Below are 21,638 nucleotides of genomic sequence, written 5' to 3'. Positions count from 1 at the left end.
CAATTGCATACTTTTGCAGAGAACCGATGTGTTCAGCAAAAGTCTATTCATGAAAAATCAGAATCTCTTACAGAAATTGAAATTTTATTTTTGAATTTTTGCTTAGAAAATACTAAAGTTATTTACGATGATTCAGATAATCTAATTCATTTTTACAAGAAGAAGTGTTTTGTAAGGCTTTATGATTTCAAAAATATTACAAACCCTAATATTTCATTGATTTGGAAATAAGTGGAAGAAGACTATTTAGCATTAACCCTTAAAGAAAGTAGAAGTTTTATCTAGGAGCGATCAGCGAATACATACGTATCAGAATCTCGTCGCTTTACATTAGAAATTACAAGATGTGTTAGTCTCGGAAAATGACTGACCGGCAAAAGGCTGAATTGTTTGAAATTATTTTTTTGAATATAGTACCTACCTTAAACCAGGTTTCTATCATGTTATTTTGATTAAAATGAGTATGCTAAGGTGAGGAAGGGATTCAAAATTTATTCCAAAAAGTAGAATATCTTAAGTTAGGAAAATAAATAAGCTCCTAATTAAAACATAATTGGATACGTGTTCCAGTGTTCTCAAAAATCCCATTTCTAAAAGTACAAATTATATAATATTTTAACTCCCCATTTTGTATTCATAAAATGGCGATTTTTGAACACAGTTATCACTTTGGTTAACATAGATTTTTATCGTTACTCTTGATTTAAAATGCATATCCTGAAGGAATATTCTCTCTCTCTCTTTCTCTCTCTCTCTCAAGAATAACTATTGCACTGTTTGAAATTAATTTTTGAAAATAGTTATCCAGGGCCGGATTAAGGGGGCTTAGGGAGGGGGGCCCTGGGCCTCCACTCTGATCAAAATCTCAAATGGTTATCTAAAAACAGTCATGAAGATACAACGATCATCATAAAATAAAATATGACCGAAAATATGAAACATATTCCCTTAACTTTCCTACTGTATTTTTACAGAAATGTATTAGGAGATGTCAGCAGGGGCCACATATTTTTTCTAGCCCCGGGCCCCGAAATGTGTTAATCCAGCCGTGTAGTTATCACGTAGATCCAGGTACAGAAGTTTCCTATAAATTTACTTCAAAGAACGCATTCTAAGAGGGAAAGGGAGTTTAAGTGCACCTTTCAAATATTGTCCAAATCCTAGTCTTCCCGTGCGAAGAAATGGCGTTTCAGCTGGTCTTACACATGGGACGTAAAGCGCAAATAAATAAACAGTAATGCAAGAAACTACCTATTGTAGATTCAGTACTCACTCTTTTGTAAGAAAAACAGACATCCCGAAAGGGAAGTATTTCATAATTCACGTTTAGAAAGAAGGAGAATAAACATTAGAAAAAGCACTGTATCATTGTGTTTAATGTGGTTAACTTTATTTTCTTTTTTTTTAATTGCACCAGCCCAACAACTGGAAATGGATAATCACCGTAGTTTTATGCGTGTCCAGTACTGCCCAAGGTCATTCTTTCGCCGCACATGTGAATGACGTATGGTTGACGTCATTACATAAAAACAAGTACATTTATTTCGTGCAGGATAGCAATAATAAATCTCTAGATAAAAACATAGGTATACAGTACATAGGAAGTTCTTAAGCATCGAAACTGCGAGTCTGATTCCGAAATGATTGTAAATGTGTGTATTCATAAACATGTACAGCAAAAAGTATCTGCTTATGATCTTTAATGTGTTATCTAGAAATAACTTGTGTACAAGTCTTTGTTTTGATATTTTGCTCAAACAAGTTAAGAATTGCTAGTATTCCCATACCAAAAATAAAGAACTGTTGTGACTGAAAGTTATTATTATTATTATTATTATTATTATTATTATTATTATTATTATTATTATTATTATTATTATTATTATTATTATTAAAGTTAAAGGTTAACGTTCATTCTCGTCTTTGATGAGAGAAGGCTGAATGCGATCTATGTGGTTCGGATTGCACAGTAATGGTTCGTTATAGGTCCATGTTTAATACAGTCTTTGTGTAATATATGTATATATGGTATGTGTAGTGTCGAACTTTATTACAGTAATTTTTGCACCATTACTCGGATTCCAATTCAAAACATAACGTTTATATCCAAGGCAGGGATGTAGCCACGGATAGCCAAATTTGAATACGGTCTCCCAAATGGGATTCGGCTGTTATGTGTTTGTTAAAGCTTGTTAAAGAGTTTGGAGAAACACGCATAAAATGTTTTGTGCGTGGAATGTTGTATTATATAGGGGCAGAAATATTGACATTCCACAAATGCGATAAAAAGGCTGGAAGCCTTCGAAATGTGGGTGTGGAGAAAAGTAAAAAGAATTAGCTGAGTCGAAGATGGTGTAGTAGCAGGGGGTGAAAAAAGGGAGGGACGAAAGAAGCTGTAATTGATGGACAGTATTAAAACAGAACATTCGTACGCGAAGACAAAGAGATTAGCTGAAGGCCGTGGTGAATAGAAGTTTCTCAGTTGCAGCAAGTGACTTCCCAATAATGGCAGAATATCTAATGATGATGAAGACTTTATGGAATGTAAAATAGACTGTTTGTTAGGATTGGGAATTAAATTTCTGGGTTTCGGCAGCTATGGATGACGTCTTTCGGCGATCGCACTACTCGGAGGATTGGATAGGAAGAAAGAGATAAGAAAGAAAGGAAGTAGCCTGGGACCATTATCTTAGGTACCATATCGACATTTGCCTAATATGAATGAGGAAAACCCAGAAAAACACTCAGAATAGCTAGCCTGAAAAAAAAACTTTTACACTTTTTTAACCAAGTGTCGGCACCTGGAATTGAACCCTGGAACGCTCCCACCAAAGGCTACTATTTGTTTTCTTTCGAATAGTTTATTGGTACATTTATCATAACCTGTGATTCTAGCTTCACACACATTGTCAAGGTCATGTTTCAGTAAGGTAATACTTCCAAATAATAATAATAAATACTGGAAATGGAATAACCAAAAACTGGCCCAACAATTGAAAATGGACTAGCTACAACACTACCAAAACCGGAATTGGTCAAATTTACTATTAGTTCGGTTTCAATACTGATTTCCATACAGCAAAAACGATAAGAGATCGAGATGCGGTTTATAACATTCTAATCAGCGTCTGAGAAATTAGTTCCATCTTTTTCCTTAACCCATTATTCAAACCAGAAGTGATTCAAATTAGCCATTTCCGGTTTCAGCATTTACCAATATATAACGATAACAGATAGCGCGAATTATTTTTCTGCAAACGATTCAGTGTCTCAAGATAATATATCATGGCTATCTACAGAACTACGAAAACCGAAAATGGTTATAATTTACTATTACTTCCGATTTAAATACTGATTTCATAGAACAAAAATGAATACGAGATATCGAGATGGGGCTTTTCGCAATCGATCCAGCGTTCCAATAATAGGTTCCATCTCCGTTAACCCTATATTCAAATTGGAAGTGGTTCAAAATAACCATTTCCGTTTTCGTCATTTATCATTATAGAACAAAAATGGTTATAGATAGCGAAAAGCGGTTTTCTGCGATCGATTCAGGTTCTCAAGAGAATACATCACAACTCGCTGCACTCTATCAAAACCGGAAGTGACTAAAATTAGTACTATTTCCGGTTTCAGTACGATTTCCATAGAACAAGAACGGTAAGAGATATAGAGGTGCGTCTTTTTTTCAATCACTTCAGCTTTCAAAAAATATGTTCCATCTTCTCTGTAAACTTTCTATGCAAATCGGAAGTAGTTTAAATTAACCATTTCCGGTTTCAACTATATATCACCATAGAACAGAAACAGTAGTCGGTAGTGACAAACTGTGTTTTGCAACCGACACAGTGTCCCGAAAGTATGTGTCATCAGAACCCTAATCATTCTACCGTAATTGGAAGTGGTTGAAACTTACTAATACTTTCGGTTTCAAATCTGAATTCCATAGAGCAAAAATTGTGAGAAATCGATTTTTTTTCAGTCGATTCAGTTTCCCAAGGATAAGTTCAGTCTCCTCTGTTAATCCTAAATTCAAAGCGGAAATGATTCAAATTAGTGTTTTTCGATTTTAACATTTATCACATTAGAACAGGAAATTAAGGGATAGCGATTAGACCGAATGGCATTTTGATGTAATTCAGGACCCGAGAAATAGGTTCTGTCTTTTGATCTTATTAATCTATTGCAACCAGTACTTATAGATGTACTACTTCAAATTTGAGCATTGAATTCCCATAGTTCGAAATCTACGGTAGTTTCACCTGTGAAACGAAACTCACTTCAGCGGCGGATCAAGGTGGGGGCAATCGCCCCCCCCCCCCCCCAGAAAAGGAAACTTTCTTATTTTATACATAAATAAAATCCATCCCAGAGTTTGGAGCTCTTAAAAGTAGCTATAAGTAGCAGTATTACAACCCACTGCCCCCTCCCAGAAGTCCGTCCTGGATCCGCCCCCTGACTCACTTGTTAAATTAGTTCCAGCAAAGAACAGTATTGAGTTCGGTAATTGGTGACGTGAGTTAGAGGTTTAAATTAATTCTTTGTTAACTTAAATATCTTCGTTGAGTCTCCATGGTTATGTGAAGTGGAGAAAGGATGTATATTGAGTTCAATCAAGATTTCTTATCACGCACGTGGATCTTGAGGAGGCCTAGACTGCCCGAAATTTGCGTCAGTCCTTGTATTTGTATTAAAATTCTCGTTGAATCTTGTTAGACTATATCTGGCAACGAAACACAATATCTGAACATCTCTCTCTTCAACATTATACAGAAATCGGCGGCGCTGTTCGTTACCTGTTTGTTTGTGGACATGCTCATTTGCTCAGCAAAACTTTTCAGTCAATCGGTGAAGCCAGTTAACAAAATTATTGTTTTTGTGTGTACATCTTATGTAAAATTGCAATACCAAAAGAGAAATCTTCCAATTTTTTTCCCTTCCAATCAGTAGGTTGTTGGTGAAGACACTTTATCACTTCATGAAAAAAAAAATGTATTCTGTAAAGACTGTGCAAAACAAGTACAACATATACCCAGGGCCAAGAGATGTATCCTTCCCTAATTTTTTGATAGTTTGTAGGACATGTATCCTGGGGTCCGAAACACACACATTTCTGTGCTCAAAGCACAAGTATTATGAAGGTCAAAGATCATATTGTAAGACCATAATATATCTATCCGCTCAAATCTTTGGAAGGTCAAAGTCATTCCCGAAAAATTTGGGATATGTATCCATGGGGCAACGTATCACTGCAAAATTTCCGGAAAGGTGCTTTTAGGATTTTGGGAGACTGGAAGTTTGTAGTATGTGCAATGCAGACCAGTCGCTTTATATTTCTGAGAGGGTAGCAAGTCATGTAGTAGTTTTCTTTGTAATATTTATGTAAATTAACCTGTTCTGAAGGAAAACAGTGGACCTTAGTCTCTATATCTCCCTATATATAAAATAAATCCTGAGTGATTGACTGGTCAACGCTCAGACCAAACCACTTAAGCTTGAAACTTAATATTTGGACAGTATATAGGATTTATAACACAAGGTAACACTAAGGAGTCTTTTTTTAAGTTCGATGTGAAGGGTTGGGGCAATAGAGGTGGCTATTATTATATTAAAATGTCCATATCTCGGAATCTCTGAAGTTTAGAAACATGAAATTTGATGTTCAGATGTCACATTTAAAATAATTAAACACGTGCTTTAGCGTTCGTTGATACTTGGCCTAGAAAGGAAGAAAAAGAGTGAAAAGGGAAAAGAAGTAGATTGCCCTTACGTCGGAACCTCTGAAGGTTAGGAACACTAAATTTGGATTATAGACTTCTCATTTAAAAATATTAGATAGTGCTATTCATTTTTTATCCACGGCATATTGTATATATTTTTTTCTTTCTTTTTAGATACAAGAAACCGACATTTGCATCATTACAAACGCCTGAATATATAGCTGCAATGGAAGCTAAGAAAGCTGCCTTTGGAGAACTAGACACACTCTCCATTCATCATGGGTTAGATGATATTGATAGGCCGAAACTAAGTAGATCCACCAGTAGTACTTTGAGCAGGTAAGATACATCTTAAATATATTTTTTTGTATGATGGAACATTTTATTTATTTTAGGAGAAACTAATTTTTTTTTCAGGAGCCACTAAAAAAACCACTAAAAATGAAAGAAAAGTGATTCATAAATTTGAAATGTCGCTACTTTGAAATATTTGAATATAGGGGAACTTAAGTTGCAGAAACTGGTGTATTGCAAGACATGAAGACCATTTTGTTTTGGGATATGATTGATGAGATTATGGCGTAGTGAATATGCATGTGGTCATGACTGGCAACAGCAACACTGGATGATAATTTCTAATTTTAACTTCTCCAGCGAAGATCAGTTTTCTTCTTTGATAAAGAAGTATTAATTTATCAACTGATAAAACAAGACACACGTGTGTAATTTTTAAAAGAAAATATTACTATTAGATGTTAATACTTTAATGTTGGTTTGCAACATAAAAGGATGATTTTAGCATGTATTTTGAGTAGTCCATGTTTGCCTACAACGTATAAGAAGAAACTTTATTGTATGATAAGCTTGAAGAGGGATGATAATGTTTTTTTTTATAGGGGTATTACCAATCAAACTTCACTTTTTCAGAGCTATGAACAATTCATTGCCCTTCTTTTTATATTTTTTGTCTATTGTATTAGTATTTCACAGTAAATGCAACTCGTAATGGAGCATTTAAGAGTGTAAGTTTATTATTTTTGTTTTTTTGAAGCATTTAGCTATTGGTGATGGATTTTCAACTTGTTTCTGAAGCAAACGGTTAAAGTGCATGCACCTAGAAAATACATGGGAAGGTATCACTTTATTTAAGCATGAAATGGTGTGTTCTTAATATTTTCTATCAAATCTCAATGTTAGAGTAATCCTTTTCAGTAAGCCTTTTTCTTTCATCTTCTTTAGTATTACTATTAATAGTTTATTTTTCTAAGAGATTGTTCTAATGAAATCCTTCTGTTTGGTAGCAGAGTCGGTAAGAGGCAAGAACAGAAGAAGGAAGTAAAACAAAATGCTCAAATTGTGTAAATGTATAATAGTGAGAAATGGTCTCTAATTAATTAAACCTGAAGACATGTTATTCAAAAACTTTGTGAACAAAATTGAGTATAATACTCATATGGAATGTAAGTTGAAAGCTATGCTTTTCGTGTATATTAAGGAATAGTTAACACATTTGTAAAGCATATTTTTACAAGTTTACATTGACTGTAATATAAAAGTATATTTTTTATTATTTATTATCGAAAAGTTGAAAACTCGCTAGATATTATGCCTATACGATACTCAATAAGATTTGTATAGCTTTTGTATTAAAAGAATACAATATTTATGACTTCATGACAATGAGAGACTGATGTTTGTAAGAATTATTTTAGAAGTGTGATATAATTACAGTATGATGAAATTGACTTGCCTTAAATGTGGATCATTTTAAGACAGTCATCATGATCACCTTTTGTATTTGAACTAAGGTTCGTTTCTGTAGACTGAGAAATATATAATATTAAATCGAATACTTCGTAAATTTGTTCACTCCTAAATATTCAGTTTTGGTTTCTAATGATTATTTCTTCTTGATAGCATTTGGAGAAACGTTGAGCAAAAACACAACGAAATAGGAAGTAAATTGTCTGTAAGTCTCATTTTGGTATTCCGTCTGCCAATTGAGTGTTGTAGAAAATACGCATATACTAATATGACAGTGCAGTTTGTGTTGTAATGACTTGATTAACAAGAATACTAAGAGCAAAATTAGTTCCTGATATTTTTAATAGAAAGAATTGTATATCGAACATCACTGCCGACGATCTGTGAGGTTTAAATCATACTTGTACAGTGGTTTCGTATTGTTTCATAATAATACACATCTCTGTGGCAAATGCCAAGTCCGAAGAATTTCATTCATTTTATGCCTTGTATACTAAAGCCGATGTTGACGATGCCCAATACTGAGGATGCTTTTCTGTTGAAGTGGTTAAATGCTCGCGTAGGAAATTGTGATCTGAAAATATTTGTATAGTTGAATTTTGTATCATCAGAAACATTAAATATACATAAATTTTATTTATACTTTAAGAAAATATATACTTTAAGAAAATATACACTTAGTGTTGTTAACGTTACGAGTTTAAATTTGTACAATAAATTTTTATATTAGTTTCACATTTAAAAAAAAAAAAGAAAAAGAAAAAGAAAAATACTACGCATTTTTGTACAGTTAACCATAATAAATAATTTATGAATAAACATCCCTTTCTTTCTGTGACAAAGAAACATAAAGTTGATTTAAATCAAATGATTAAGGTAATTAAAATCGTTGATGTAAAAGTAAATTGAAATCTCACGTAAATATATAATTAATATAAATTGCATTCTTCATTCATATAATCGTAAAATTAATCTAAGATCTAATAATAAATGCGATTACGATCAAATTCATTATATTGTATATCTTCTACACTTTCATTCACATATCTGTATAGTGCTACGTTGTATTGTTTTGAATGTACTAATTATTTTTCGCTAATTATAGATAAACTAAAAAACAAATTCTGCAAAACTGAATAGATGTCACTAAATTGATAGTTATGTACTCTGAATAACTTCTCAGAGGAAAAACAATGTACCTTTGGATATCGCCATATTTGTATATAGATTATCAAAAGATAGTAAAGAAATATTTCTACATTTATTCTCTCTGCTACACTTACATATAAAGGCTGTTTCTAACCATTAAAATAATTTTGACTGCAATCGTGACCATGGTTTTTTCAACATACACGAAGTACAAACATGAATTGTACCGTCTAGGAACATTACTTCTCCAAATTTAGTGTATAGATTTTCTGTTGACTAAAACACCAACAGTTCAACGTATCAAGGATGAAAGTTTTCTTGACACAGCAGACTTAACATTTGTTTAATTCAGAGACCAAAACCACGATTTCTCTCACTTTAATCAGTACTCCATCAGACAAGGCCAGAAAACTCAAAACCCTTACATTGATAATGATTCATTTCTTCACACATACATTACACTTACAAACTATAACAATTATTAGCACCATACGTGGGAAAAAAGTTTGTCATAGTTTTCGTTCTATAATGTTTTGCAGTGTCGATGCCATGAAAATCTGTCGGAAGATTCATTGTGACTTCATGATCTAAATATGTCTCCAAATAACCCTGACACAACAAGTGAATGTTGGGAGGATAAATGTTCATCGTACATATGTGTCAGATACTTTTTCTGTTGAAGGCCTGGCGATGAATTGACTTCAATTTTGTCTAGATACGCGTTAAGCTGAATAAAATCACGATATATCACACTGAAACGCATCTTCTGTTGCATAAAATATAGTGAACAATAAAAATGCAATCAAAATGCTTTATTTGATAAATTTTCTATGGTGACATGTTTACTTAATTTATTTTTATACTTCGTATAAAGTTTAGTGAATGTTTTGTTGATTCTACGGAGGTTAACGTCGTATTGTGCTGTTTACAATTGAATGGAAAATCAGTGCGTGACTCGACTCAGAAATGGATACCTTCCAAGAATGGATTCATCGGAATACTATACAACTCAAAGATGCAGCAACGACTAAATAAATATGATACATTAACACATACACTTGTTCCAGTCAAAATACTTACTACTTTTAAGAATAGGAAGTAAAGGGCAGATGCTTCTTAAATGCTCTATTTTTATTTTTTGTTCTTCCATGATAAATCAGTAATATATTTCTTTCAAACAATCATATTTCTATACGTAATCGTACAGTGTACAAATTTACCTTCTTACATTACGTGGATTCTGCTTCCAAAATTTTTAATTTCAACATGCTGCAAATATGTTTCAATTTTGAAGCTTGTTCTGTTACTAAAAATAGTATTAGAAAAGTTTTCTCAACTGTCAAATTCCATTCTTTTAACATTAACATATTCAGGAGGAGACTGTTGTAGTTCTGATTTCTTCGACCGCAGATGTTAATGATCAGGATCGAAGTGGGTAGAATAAGTTATAAATTTGGAAGTTTGTACAGCGTACAATGTAATATAGTCAGGTCATTGGTAAGAAAGTAATGTTGCAAATATATATGATTCCTTATATATGTATGTTAATATAATATATATTATCGGTCACCAAAATACCTCTCTACATCTGCTAATCAAACTAGACCCATTAGTGAAGCTTGGATATCTACAAGGAAAAGAAACAGTGTAATAGCTTTTCAAACCATCTTAAAGTGAAGTTGAATACATTTTTCGGTTTTCAAAGGAGGACCGGAATCCTATGGCGTCGTCATAATAATTGAACTCTCTTAGAGACGAGGTCATAGCATGATTGGGAAGGGCTGCTGCGAGGTGGTCCTATGCATCTTCACCTACAGGGGATGAATGTCTGTCCTTTCCTTCATGATCTCAGTATTGCATAGAGAGTAAGCAAAATGAATCTTAAGAGAAGGTTACGTTTCCAGTCTTCTTCTTCTGTTGTTTCTAAATAAGGAAGATAAGTATCCTAATTATGGCAACGGATATTTGCGCAGAATTGTAAAACAAAATCGTCGGTATACTGCTAGGACTGAAAAATTTATTTCTACTTAAGATGTCATAAATCACTAGGGCTAATTTCTTTCCATTGCATGACTTTCACTTCTTGATGTCAAGACATTATGATTCTCTGTATATTACTATTAGACTTGTTTCCTTGCATGAAAATTTAGCACGAGCAATTGTATTAATACTGTATATATATTTTGTAGGTATCTCGAGTTATATTGCCTTGTTATGCGTACTTTAGTAGACGTTTCATTTTGCATGTCTTTTTTATATATATAAATAAAAGTTGCATCATAATATATTTTCAGGAATGCTGGTAAAATAAAGTGGTAAATTAATCAAGTTTGCATTACTAACCAGTCATTTTTAAATTTAAATTAGTCGAGTTGGTTATCTACACAACGTTTTCGAACTTTTTTTCTAGTATATGGTTACTCAAGAAATTGATTATATGTATTGAAATTAGTTCTTTTTAAAATTTCGTAAATGCTTAATAAAATAAATATTGGATATTATGTTTTCCAGTGATCTAAGCTTTAAGATTATTCAGTAATATAAGCTGAAAATTTGTCTTTTGAAAATATATAAAATTTAGTTCGCACATAAGTACTAAAACTTTCTGAATTTGCTATTCAGTGACGTCTATTTTATGATATAGATTATTTCAATAAGTTATTTTTTTAATTTCTAGCACTAGTTGTATAGTTTCTGTTGACACCTGTATGATTTTTAAAATAACATTTCTTTCTCCAGTAACACTATTAATGTTTTACCAGATTTCTTATTTAATGCAATCCATGAAGCAGGGTAAATGCTTCCTGGTATGGTTACATTTGTTTCTTTAAGTCTTACAGCGATTTTTAACCACTTAATGTTGAAAAGTCGAGAATAGATTTCCAGTTATTATGCTTCTGTAGAGTATCAATTACTGGAGGAAAAAGACTAGGACTATTTTGAACTCTCGTGCTGGCATGAAACTTTCGTCATTAGCTACAGCATCTGCTGGGGAAACAAAAGTGTCAGTTGTGTCAAAATCGTAGTTGAAATTCACCGGTTTTTTTTTCCTTTACAATTAATTCCTTAACTCGCATTTGGCATGAATGAATTTTCTAGTTGATCAAATCTAAATCTTTTTGAACCACTGAAAAATCAACTTTTTTTTACTCCTATATCATACAATGGCTACCACTAATTAGGCCTAACACTGTCAGAGTAGATGCTTTCAGGTTGGTAATACATGGAGATATTCAATCAAGCCATTACGCAACTGAAAGGTGTTTCCTTTATATCCTTCACGAGCGAGATAAGAACGATCTAAATGCTATAATCGCATACTATTGGAAGAATACTAGTTGACCTACACAATTATTCTGTCTGTGTAATGAAGTCCTGATGACTCAATTCTTGCACATCTTATCGTAATTCTTAGTACATCTTTCCTGCAGCACATTAAGTCAGGTCTCAGAATAGAATATGTTACAATCCGTAGTCTCATTTTACTCTGTAATTGGTCCTGTTTCAGGCCTCCTTGTGTTTACAGAGAGTGGGCTCATAGATACACAGACTTTCAAATGTAAGCTGTAAACTGTAGATCAGTTTACAATCAGTAAAGACTGAAATGGTTGTTAGATGTAAGAAAGAGATCTTTATCCATTAGGGGAATGTCAGGGGCCTGTAGCTTTCAGATATTTCTATAAACTACAGGAGACAGGAATTGGCACCTCCTCCTGGTTTACTGGCTTAGTAGTCTCCTATTCAGAAACGTACCTTCAGGCAGAATGCGAGTCAAATTGTCAATGCAAAAATAACTTAAGAACCATAGATTGCTGCTTTCGTGTCATTAGTATTTTATATGTACCATATACAAGGGAACAATACTCTTTTTATTTACTTATTTATTTGCACATTAAATGAAAGGTACATTTCAGCTCGACATATAGTGTAGCCGACGACAATTGAGAAGAGATTGTTTCACGTTGGATTCTTTACCTCGTGTTTTAATTACTGCTGCTGCTATATTTACAACTGATTTTATCTCCATTCTTTGCATATAAATAATTTATGCAATTGCTGTTAATGAAGTTAATATAATTACGTTGTCTTCCAAGTTCGTTTATTGTATCACAAACATATTTAAAACAGTGTGTAGTCAATCATTTCTTGCTATAACTTCTTACTGGTGAAATACTGTATTGGACCATTTGGACACTTGTCCAAAGTATTTCAACTAAAAATTCTTTGAGTCTGTCCACCATATATTTATAAGATACAACGAAAAATTTGAGTCTTAATTCGGAATATTAAATTGCAAGAATGGAAACCGATTTATAAGTAGGGAAGGCTAGCCTAATGCCTAGCCTACCATGTTAATATAGATATACAAAAATGAGTCAGCCCAAATTCGAAAAGGGTTGACGTACGATTTTGGTGACATGATATTTTTGCTCCTACAGAGATGCTGTAAAATTTAATGATTTCATTAATGACTTCAGGTAATTAAAAAATGATTATAATTTCTTTATTGATTGCAAGAGGATTGTGAAGATAATGAATTTTTGTTCGGGGCTTCATCACTTCAAAATAATGTAAAAAGTTGTACACTAAATATGTTACTACATATTATGAGCTTTCTTATTAAATCCCTTCACAGTATTTGTCTTACGAAGTGTGCTTTTAGGAAGGAGCAAAGAATTACAATTAATATTGCACTTGATCTGGTATTGTGGACATGTATCATAGAATACTTTATTAGTACTATCGACTAATTATGCATTTTATAAATTAGAAACAATTATTAAATTAAAGTAACAACTTTTAAAATTATTATAACTTGAGAAATGGAAGATTGTCATCTATTGTTAGTGAGCAGGGTTCGTACGCTTCCAGGAAATCATTAAAATGTTTATGTAGTTTTTCTTGTATGTGTTGAAACAGTAAGCAGTGGTTTAGAGAGTATAACTGTTATCTGCTGCGTTGCGGTTTCAACTCATTAGGGTTTTTATTATTTATTTATGTGTTTATTTATTATTTAAAACCCTTCTTCCGAAAGGAAGCACTAATTAACTTCCGACAAACATGCCACTATAACACACTTCCGTGTGAGTATGCGTTCTTCCTGCACAATGTGTTTTTTGTGGTTATAGTATAATGGACCACATTTTTGTTTTAATCATGTTATCGCTTAGGAAGAGGTTATACTTCCCGTAGGTTTATTGTTTTGCAATAAATCATCTTAACACTATCAAATCATACATAATCTTGTTTAACTAAAAACGCATATATGACGATGTGTATATACATCAATGTATGGAATAAAGTACTCCGTGGAAAGTTATCGAATTGCTACGAGATTGTATCGAATTGTTATGAAATTGTCATGGACAGAACCTCTGTAAAATGTGGTTATTCAGCTTACAAAGAAATGAGTGTAGAGAAATCTTATCCAAAGTTTAATATACTGTATGTAGAAAATTTGTTTGTGATGAACTGAAAAGTAATAAAAAGTTCAGGAGTTCATCATATAGCAAAGACAATTCTAATAGGTATATGTTCAGCAAGAATGATATATCACCAGTATTTCGATTAAGATAACATGAATTGAGTCAATGAGGGTTAATATTAAACAATAGGCTGTACATTAATTAAAAAGATTAAATCGGTAAGCTGAAGAGTAGTCTAACTTCAGTCTTTTACTAAAGTCTAGTGCGTAAAAGGGAAAGAAAAGATTAGAAACTATAGAATTGGTAAACAAAATTTTCAATACGACGTAATAAACTCTGAAACATCTGAGATGGATGATTTCTTGTAGAGGAATTGTAAAAACACTGAAAAGTCGTGGACGGGGGAGGGGGGAGGATATGATTTTGTATATGAATTCTGGTAAGGTTTTACAGGAAATTAATTTCACACTAGAACCAACTTTCATTTTTTATATTAAATCGTAATAAAAATACTTAAGTTACTGTGTATTTTATTAGCAACACTAAATATATGTGCAGAGTTACGCACACTCGTAAGCTAAAATATAATGCAGTACACAAAATCTCAGTGTTCACTCTTTCAAAGTTAACTTACTCATTTTTTATTCTCACTTTTCGCATTAAAGTGGATATTATTTTTATTTTCCTTTCTTGATTCTTTTTTAAAAAGTAAGTTCATTAGAAGGAAGCAAACAAATGAATTTTTCCAGGTGATGGAGACTTTCCAGGCGCTGCTTCTTGGACCATGCATTGTGTTGCATTTTTTGTGCTTTGTTATATTCTATTTTCCATTGTTTTATTACATTCTCTAGTCCTTAGACCACTTAACCTTCGTTGTGTGCACGTTCGTTATTTGTTTCTTCTTTCCTAATTTAATCCTTAAAAATATCGCGTATGTAAACTTAAAAAAATATATATATATATTCTTAAGATATAAATATAGCTGTTTCGAGATAATAGATCAAATATGTAGGACAGAAGTTCTTTTTTAACTTATAGCTAAATTTGTTTTATTTCGTACCAAAGGTTTCGGCATAATTCGGAATAATCCAAATCACAACTTATGAACTTTTTTTTACACATAATTTTTCACAAGAATTAATTATTGAAATACATATTACTACCAGTATATTAGCATGGTAGTATACGTGGATAACTAAATGATATAAGAATATTTACTTTCTGCAGTTATACCGTAGCATGTTGATAATACGCCCACACATACAAATTAAGTTACACATTCTTTCGTTCGAGTTTTACCTAAATAAATCACTGACGTCACTTAGAAACATTTAAAATAATGTTAAATAAAGTTACTGTGGGGGGTATTGCGTTCATTTCCCAGTTGGCGTGTGTGCTATAAGGTTAAGATCTCGCACGTTAAATTCGAGATCCATGTCATATATAGCTGATAAAAGTTCTTTAAAAAAAAAAAAAAATATGCAAATACTAAGGTGATAATCAAAAAGGAGCTATAGGCATATAGTGCATAGTAGTTTGTTCAATTACTAGTTGAGGAAAGAACATTTAATGAGTCTGCTGTGATTTTCTTAATGAATAGTAAATTAAAACTTGTGTGTAGGAATACACAGAATATCTCTCCAAACATTCTCAGTTCACTTGACAAAGGCAGAAGAATTTACAGTAGAGGCCATAGTGCTATATTTCAAGCCTAGACAGTTAAGATCCATAAGGTCCATAACTGATTATCCATAGTTAATAACGGTGATAGAGTAAGAACGTAATTTCCTTATATTTCTATAAAAAGAATAATTTTCACAATTCTGTTTATGTATATAGATTGCTTTCCTCTGTGAGAGACATATATATATATATATATATATATATATATATATATATATATATATATATATATATATATATATTTAATAAAAAGTGCATAACGGTAAGGTATGATTCATCGTTGTAATTCTGTCATTTAAATTGTCATTTAAAAATCGTAAATTTTATTTCTGCTTTATTACATTCAAGCAATTCAGTTTCTCTGAATAAACTATGCTCAAATTCTGTATATAGCTTGGTTAGCAGAACTGCAAATTATGCTATCGCTCCTTCTGTACTATTGCTTGCTTGCTGATATTGTTCTATTATATTTTGCGTAGCAAATTGTATAAACACTATTCTATGTGAGTGAATGCCGCAAGTAAGATTTCAGTCCATTCTCTTATAAATAACTCGAAAGAATAGAAATGTCCACATCGTGCAGAATATTTATAAACGCTTGAGATTCGTGTTGAGGAATAGCCATACGTTTAAATTCCCGTCCAGATAGATGTGATTCCTTGTGCAAAATCTCAGCCTCTGTACTGTTACCTAACTTTAACCCAGTATTAAAACCGTATCCTAAGTCCTATATTGTAATGACTTTTGTGACCCTGTGTTACAGATCCCTTAAAAATCAACAACCTTAAAATTCCTGGTAAAATTCAACCTGATTGAGTCCTAAACTCAAGTTTAACCGTCGATTCCCAAATGTGTTGCAACCACTCCTTTATATTTCCGTCGCAGACTTCCTGTGCAAGTGATGTACAAGATCAGGAGGAAATGTATCCTCGAAGCTCGCAGAATGCGAAACAAGAAATATAACGCAGAGAACGGTGCTGTAAGGCAAGTAATGTATACTATTATATCTTTGTGTGTTTGTTTGTCCCATGTTTTTTTAAAGGTTTTTCGGATAAAATACTCAGGAAAGAAAGTAACTTTCATGTTCTGTTACTTGCGTAATAAAATAATACCGATGTATAAGTACACTCATCCCTCGATTGTACAGAAGCAACGAACAAAATCTAGAGCAGTTGATTCAGTTTGCAAGTCCAGATTTTAAACTAAAAATGTTGAATTTACTGTATTATAGTGTATATTCACAGTACTCTGTCAGATTGGTTAGTGTACTTGATTGAAAGTACAGTACCATATCTTTCGACTTTCTTTCCATTGCAGGCTTATTATCGGACAATCGGCAACAAAGGACCGTTACTGTCCCTTTTAATCCGTTAAAACAAGGGATGAGTGCTTATCGTAGATAATTATATAAAAATACATTACTAATTTAAATATTATTAAGCCCGCAGTAATAAATTTATGATAATTTAGCTAGGGAACACTTATAAAGGGCTATTCAAAATGCGCGCCGGGTTTGGTTCGTCTGGCAAAATTTTGTTTCTCGGTTGCCGACATTGTTTTGTATTGTTGCTCTACTCGCAAACATTCCGATTGTCGCCTTAATCTGAATTTCTCACAGTTCTTCAGTCTGTGTCTAGCCATAGAGCTGTTTACTATAGCGCAACGTGTGCTAATTGTAAAAACTTTTTATCAGAACGGATCGCCTAAACAGCAATGGCCCCCGAGGTCATGCGACTTAACTCCTTGTGATTTTTTTTTTCTTTGGGGTACTCTTAAATCATTGCTGTGTGTCAATAAACCCCGTTCCATCCGTGAATTAAAGGAGGAAATTCGACGAGTAGTCGGCGAAATCCAACTTGTCAGACAGTCATAGGGAATTTCACGAACAGAGTTATTGCATGTCAGCGCAAGTCATATGTCCGACGTCATTCACCATACCTGAAATTGGAATGTGTGATGAACATGTTTATGAATTTTGTTGGTGTGTTTTGAAAAAATAAAGTTCATAATTTGATGTAACAAAACCGGCGAGCTTTTTGAATAACCCTGTAGATACTGTCTTATAGGTGTAAAATCAAAAATTATGTAAGAGAATTCTTAGTTTACTAACATGAAGTAACCTTATATTGAATTTTATTAGTAAGTCCAAAGTTATTTCTTCTTTCTTCAAGATAAATCCTAAAATAAATATAGTTCGTAAGAAGTATATATTTACATACCATTGAATATTGCAAGACGTTGAAAGTTGTTTTCTTTTATATATATTTTTACATATGTTCAGGAGAATATTTACAATGCCTTTAATGCAGTATACCCTTACCCGTCTTTAAAAGCCTACTCACAACCAAATATAGAATATTGTAATAATTAGGCTTTTAGAAAAGGTTAAAAAGACAGAAGATATGGCAGTGTTTCTCAAAATTGCACCTATGGATGAGAGAGTATAGATCTTGTCAAAGGAGAACAATTTGATTAGGCATTTTATAGACTACTCTAATGTTAATAATATTGTAACAAATCGCACTCGTTTTGTTATATAAATGTAGTGTTGATCTTAAATCATTGCATACTAACTTTTCTTCTAAAAACATTGTGCTTGTTCTTGTGGCTGGGGCGCTTTTATACAAATACTTCTAATAATGACTTCAAAATGGGCATAAGTTTGCACTTTTCATATGGTGATAGATGACATTACAAAGCATTTGAAAGAACTGCAGACGTTCAAACTGTTTACTCAGCTACGAAAGGTGAAAAGAATTTTGGGAATAGAACTTAGCAAACTGTGATCTGAGTCAAGTATCACAATATTGCTTTTTTTTTTTTAATAATACATAAGTGCCTCTTAAACTTTCTAGCTTTATACACTTTACTTTAAATTTCAAGAAGTGTTCTTGATTCATCTTTTGTATAGTTCTGAGCGTAGAAAAATGCAGATATAAAGTTTTTTTAAAAAAGTAAGCATTCTATTTTTGTCTTTGATTTGATTGTGAATTCAAGAAGAAAAGTTCGGATAGTAACTATCCCATGAAAGTTACAAGTTGGTGAATGATTCCAACATCAAAGAACATTCGAAACCAATACAATTGACAGCTCGAGCTAACATTCTTTTCATTGTCAGTTCCAAACTATATAATCATCCACAAAAGTTGATACATATCTAAAGAGCTTTAATTTGTTTATGTTCCTTATTAGTTCGTCGTATTTTTTTTATTTCTTCTAATTTTCTATTCATAATAATATTTTTTTAGTTTAACGTCCCACGATTATGCCCTTTAGGCTAAAGGAGATGGACGATTAATACGAGTGAATGGTTGTGAAATTAAATATTTTTGTGGTTTTCTACCGGGAATCTGATCTGGGACCACATGCACCAAAGGCAAACACGCTAACCACGAGACCAGCAAGGAGCACTCGTAATATCAATGAAATTAGTTTACTTGTTGACCAACGTAAAATATAATTTAATGGAAAACATTGTATATTTATTTGTATACATACTGTACACAAATATATATTTGCATAATCCTATCTCAAGTCTCAATACAACAATCTACTATCAAAGTAAAAATTACCGGCGATGAATAGGTGCGTCGCCAAAAGAAATAGAAGTTTATGTACTAAAGCACGATATACATTTCTAGTTTCTTTTAGATGCCTAATCCTGAGCTATATCAGTTCAATTCTTTCACATTCTTTTTCGCTTAATAAGATTAAGCATATAATGCAGGAAGCTGCTTTGTAAACGATCAGTCAGTACCTTCGGTTATAGTGCATATGGATTTGTTCTTCATAGCAAGCATCCGTACAAATTCTACTTCACTACTGTTCAGTTTATAATGTACTACTGTATTTACATAAAGCATCCGAAGATACCGATGGTATACCTACAAGGAGCCAAATACATCAAAACTTAAGTTCCTGTCATTAGTCGAACAATATTCGAGAAAAGCATACAGTAAAAATTTTCCTCTTTACCCATTCATATACTGCTTAAACATTCCAAACTGATTATATTCTATAACAAATGTATGAATGAAGAGAAAAATGTAATAGTTCAATAACACAAACTGTACCAATTCAGTAAATTTCAAGATACTCAAATTTCTTCGAGCAAGCATAACCCTCTAATAAACAGCTAATATTTAGAATAATGTTATTGTTAATATGTGTGCTGCTCCAGTGGCGTAACTAAAGACTCGCCTCCCCCTACTAATAACAGGGGTGAGATCCCTTCTACAAGTTTCTATTGTAAAGACAATACGAATTACTGGCGAATTATTGCAAATTTTAAGAAGGATTTACTGTTGCTATCATTGCGTGTTAAATTCATCACTATAGATTGGAAACCACCACTGTGCAGTGAGTGCTTTGTCATATGAGTCGTTGTTCCAAACCGGCATTTACAACAAATCTCGGAAACTGAGAAAAAATTTAAAAAAAAAAAAAACTGTAGGGTCTGTTTGTTTTTGTAGAACTGGAAATATATCGATCCTACAGTTTCCGGGATTTGCTGTGAATAGACAAAAGGCGGCTTGGAACTAGACGACTCAAACACAGAAAACATTTATTTTTGTCATACGAATGGGAAGAGTACAGTATAAATAATCAATTTAAGAAAATACCAATACGTATTAGATATAAAGTCTTACTGTTTACTCTTGCACACTTCTGCATAATTTCTAGTTATAATCTGCTTCTGGATACAGAACTCAACTGTATATAGATTCATATTGTATTTGATTGTAAGAAATCAAACATCATTAAGCATAAACGTTATTTCGTGTATTGGAGAAAGAAACACACATGCACACAACGAGACCACAATGTCAAATACACAGAACACACTATAAAATGGGCACAACGGTTATTCAAATCTAACCTTATGAACGTTCGATATAAGAAATTTTGAAATCTGAGGTCTTTGCTATAAAAATCCGAGATCTGAATCCTCTTCAGGTGAGGATAACCACCGACGAATTCTCAGGATCATTGCATTTTCAAAGAGCATTTAGAGAGACGTAGTAAGTTTGAGAAAGTGTTGCGAATGGTGACGAACGAGTAGGGCAGTGTGGCAATCAGTTCCTAGCATGTGTTGCATTATTTCCATACATTCCAGTCACTCTGGTTTTCACTTCGACAAGCTAATGGGTTCTAATGGAGTACAAAGCTTTTAAAAATCGATGAAAACATTTTTACAAACTGGAACAATATTTCATGTAGAAGTTGTCCAGCTCTTTTAATCTGTATATTCTCTCCGTGGACAGCTGAGAATTCAAAATTTACCCAACCCTTTGAAAAAAAGAAAAGAGAAGAAAATATCATTAGGTGCATTAAGCCTTTGTTAATTGACTATGTATTGAATTATCATATCTTCAGTTATGATCACAAACCTTTAAAAAATTATATATATTATAGAATGTACATTATTGGAAACATTACCTTCGCTTATCATCAAGTTCCTTGCTTATTACTGTAGGTGCTTAGGTGATGGTGAAGTATTTCTTAGAGGTAGCAATAGGTAGCTTTGGGAAAAATTTTGACAAATATCGGTCCAAAATTCCTGTAATGTCTGAAATTAAGCGCTAAAGATATAAACTGTTGGCTAATAGTACTCCCTAAAACTTACTGCTGAATATATATTTGGTAGTTGCAATTAAAAGAAAAAAAGAAAAAATGTTTCTTTAACTGTTTTTCTTTATATCCTTCTTTTTAGAATTCTATTTGGCGAATGTTTGTTATGATTATTGTATCTTCTTTAAAAATAGAAAAGTATTTTTTTCTTTCAAACTATCTGTGTTGCACAGAAAACATAGTGTTAAACCCCTTCCCTTTTTAATATTACCTTTGTATAACGTTCTGTTGCACCGATAAACTATCGTTGATCGAGTGATAC

At 32.6% G+C, this 21,638-nt stretch overlaps 1 protein-coding gene across 14 annotated transcripts in view; it reads left to right on the top strand.

Annotated features, from left to right (window-relative positions):
- The window catches only part of ATP7 (copper-transporting ATPase 1), a 361,543-nt gene that overhangs the window by 322,599 nt on the left and 17,306 nt on the right, over positions 1-21,638 (top strand). For 9 of the 14 annotated variants that reach the window (XR_014127059.1, XM_081728113.1, XM_081728123.1 and 6 more), the window contains 2 exons: positions 5,898-6,062; positions 16,631-16,729. Coding sequence is in view for 12 of the 14 variants with exons in the window: in XM_081728113.1 (XP_081584239.1) it covers positions 5,898-6,062; positions 16,631-16,729 (264 nt within the window). In the remaining 2 variants the exon portion in view is untranslated. Of the gene's footprint in view, positions 1-5,897; positions 6,063-7,024; positions 8,113-14,811; positions 15,689-16,630; positions 16,730-21,638 lie in introns of those variants that run through there. The other 5 variants (XR_014127060.1, XM_081728114.1, XM_081728117.1 and 2 more) reach the window with 4 other exon arrangements.

Source organism: Thermobia domestica, chromosome 10 (assembly GCF_964235325.1).
Source record: "Thermobia domestica chromosome 10, izTheDome1.hap1.1, whole genome shotgun sequence".
Lineage (NCBI taxonomy): Eukaryota > Metazoa > Arthropoda > Insecta > Zygentoma > Lepismatidae > Thermobia > Thermobia domestica.
The sequence above is the reverse complement of the archived record's forward strand: the minus strand, read 5'-3'. Positions and strand labels throughout refer to the sequence as shown.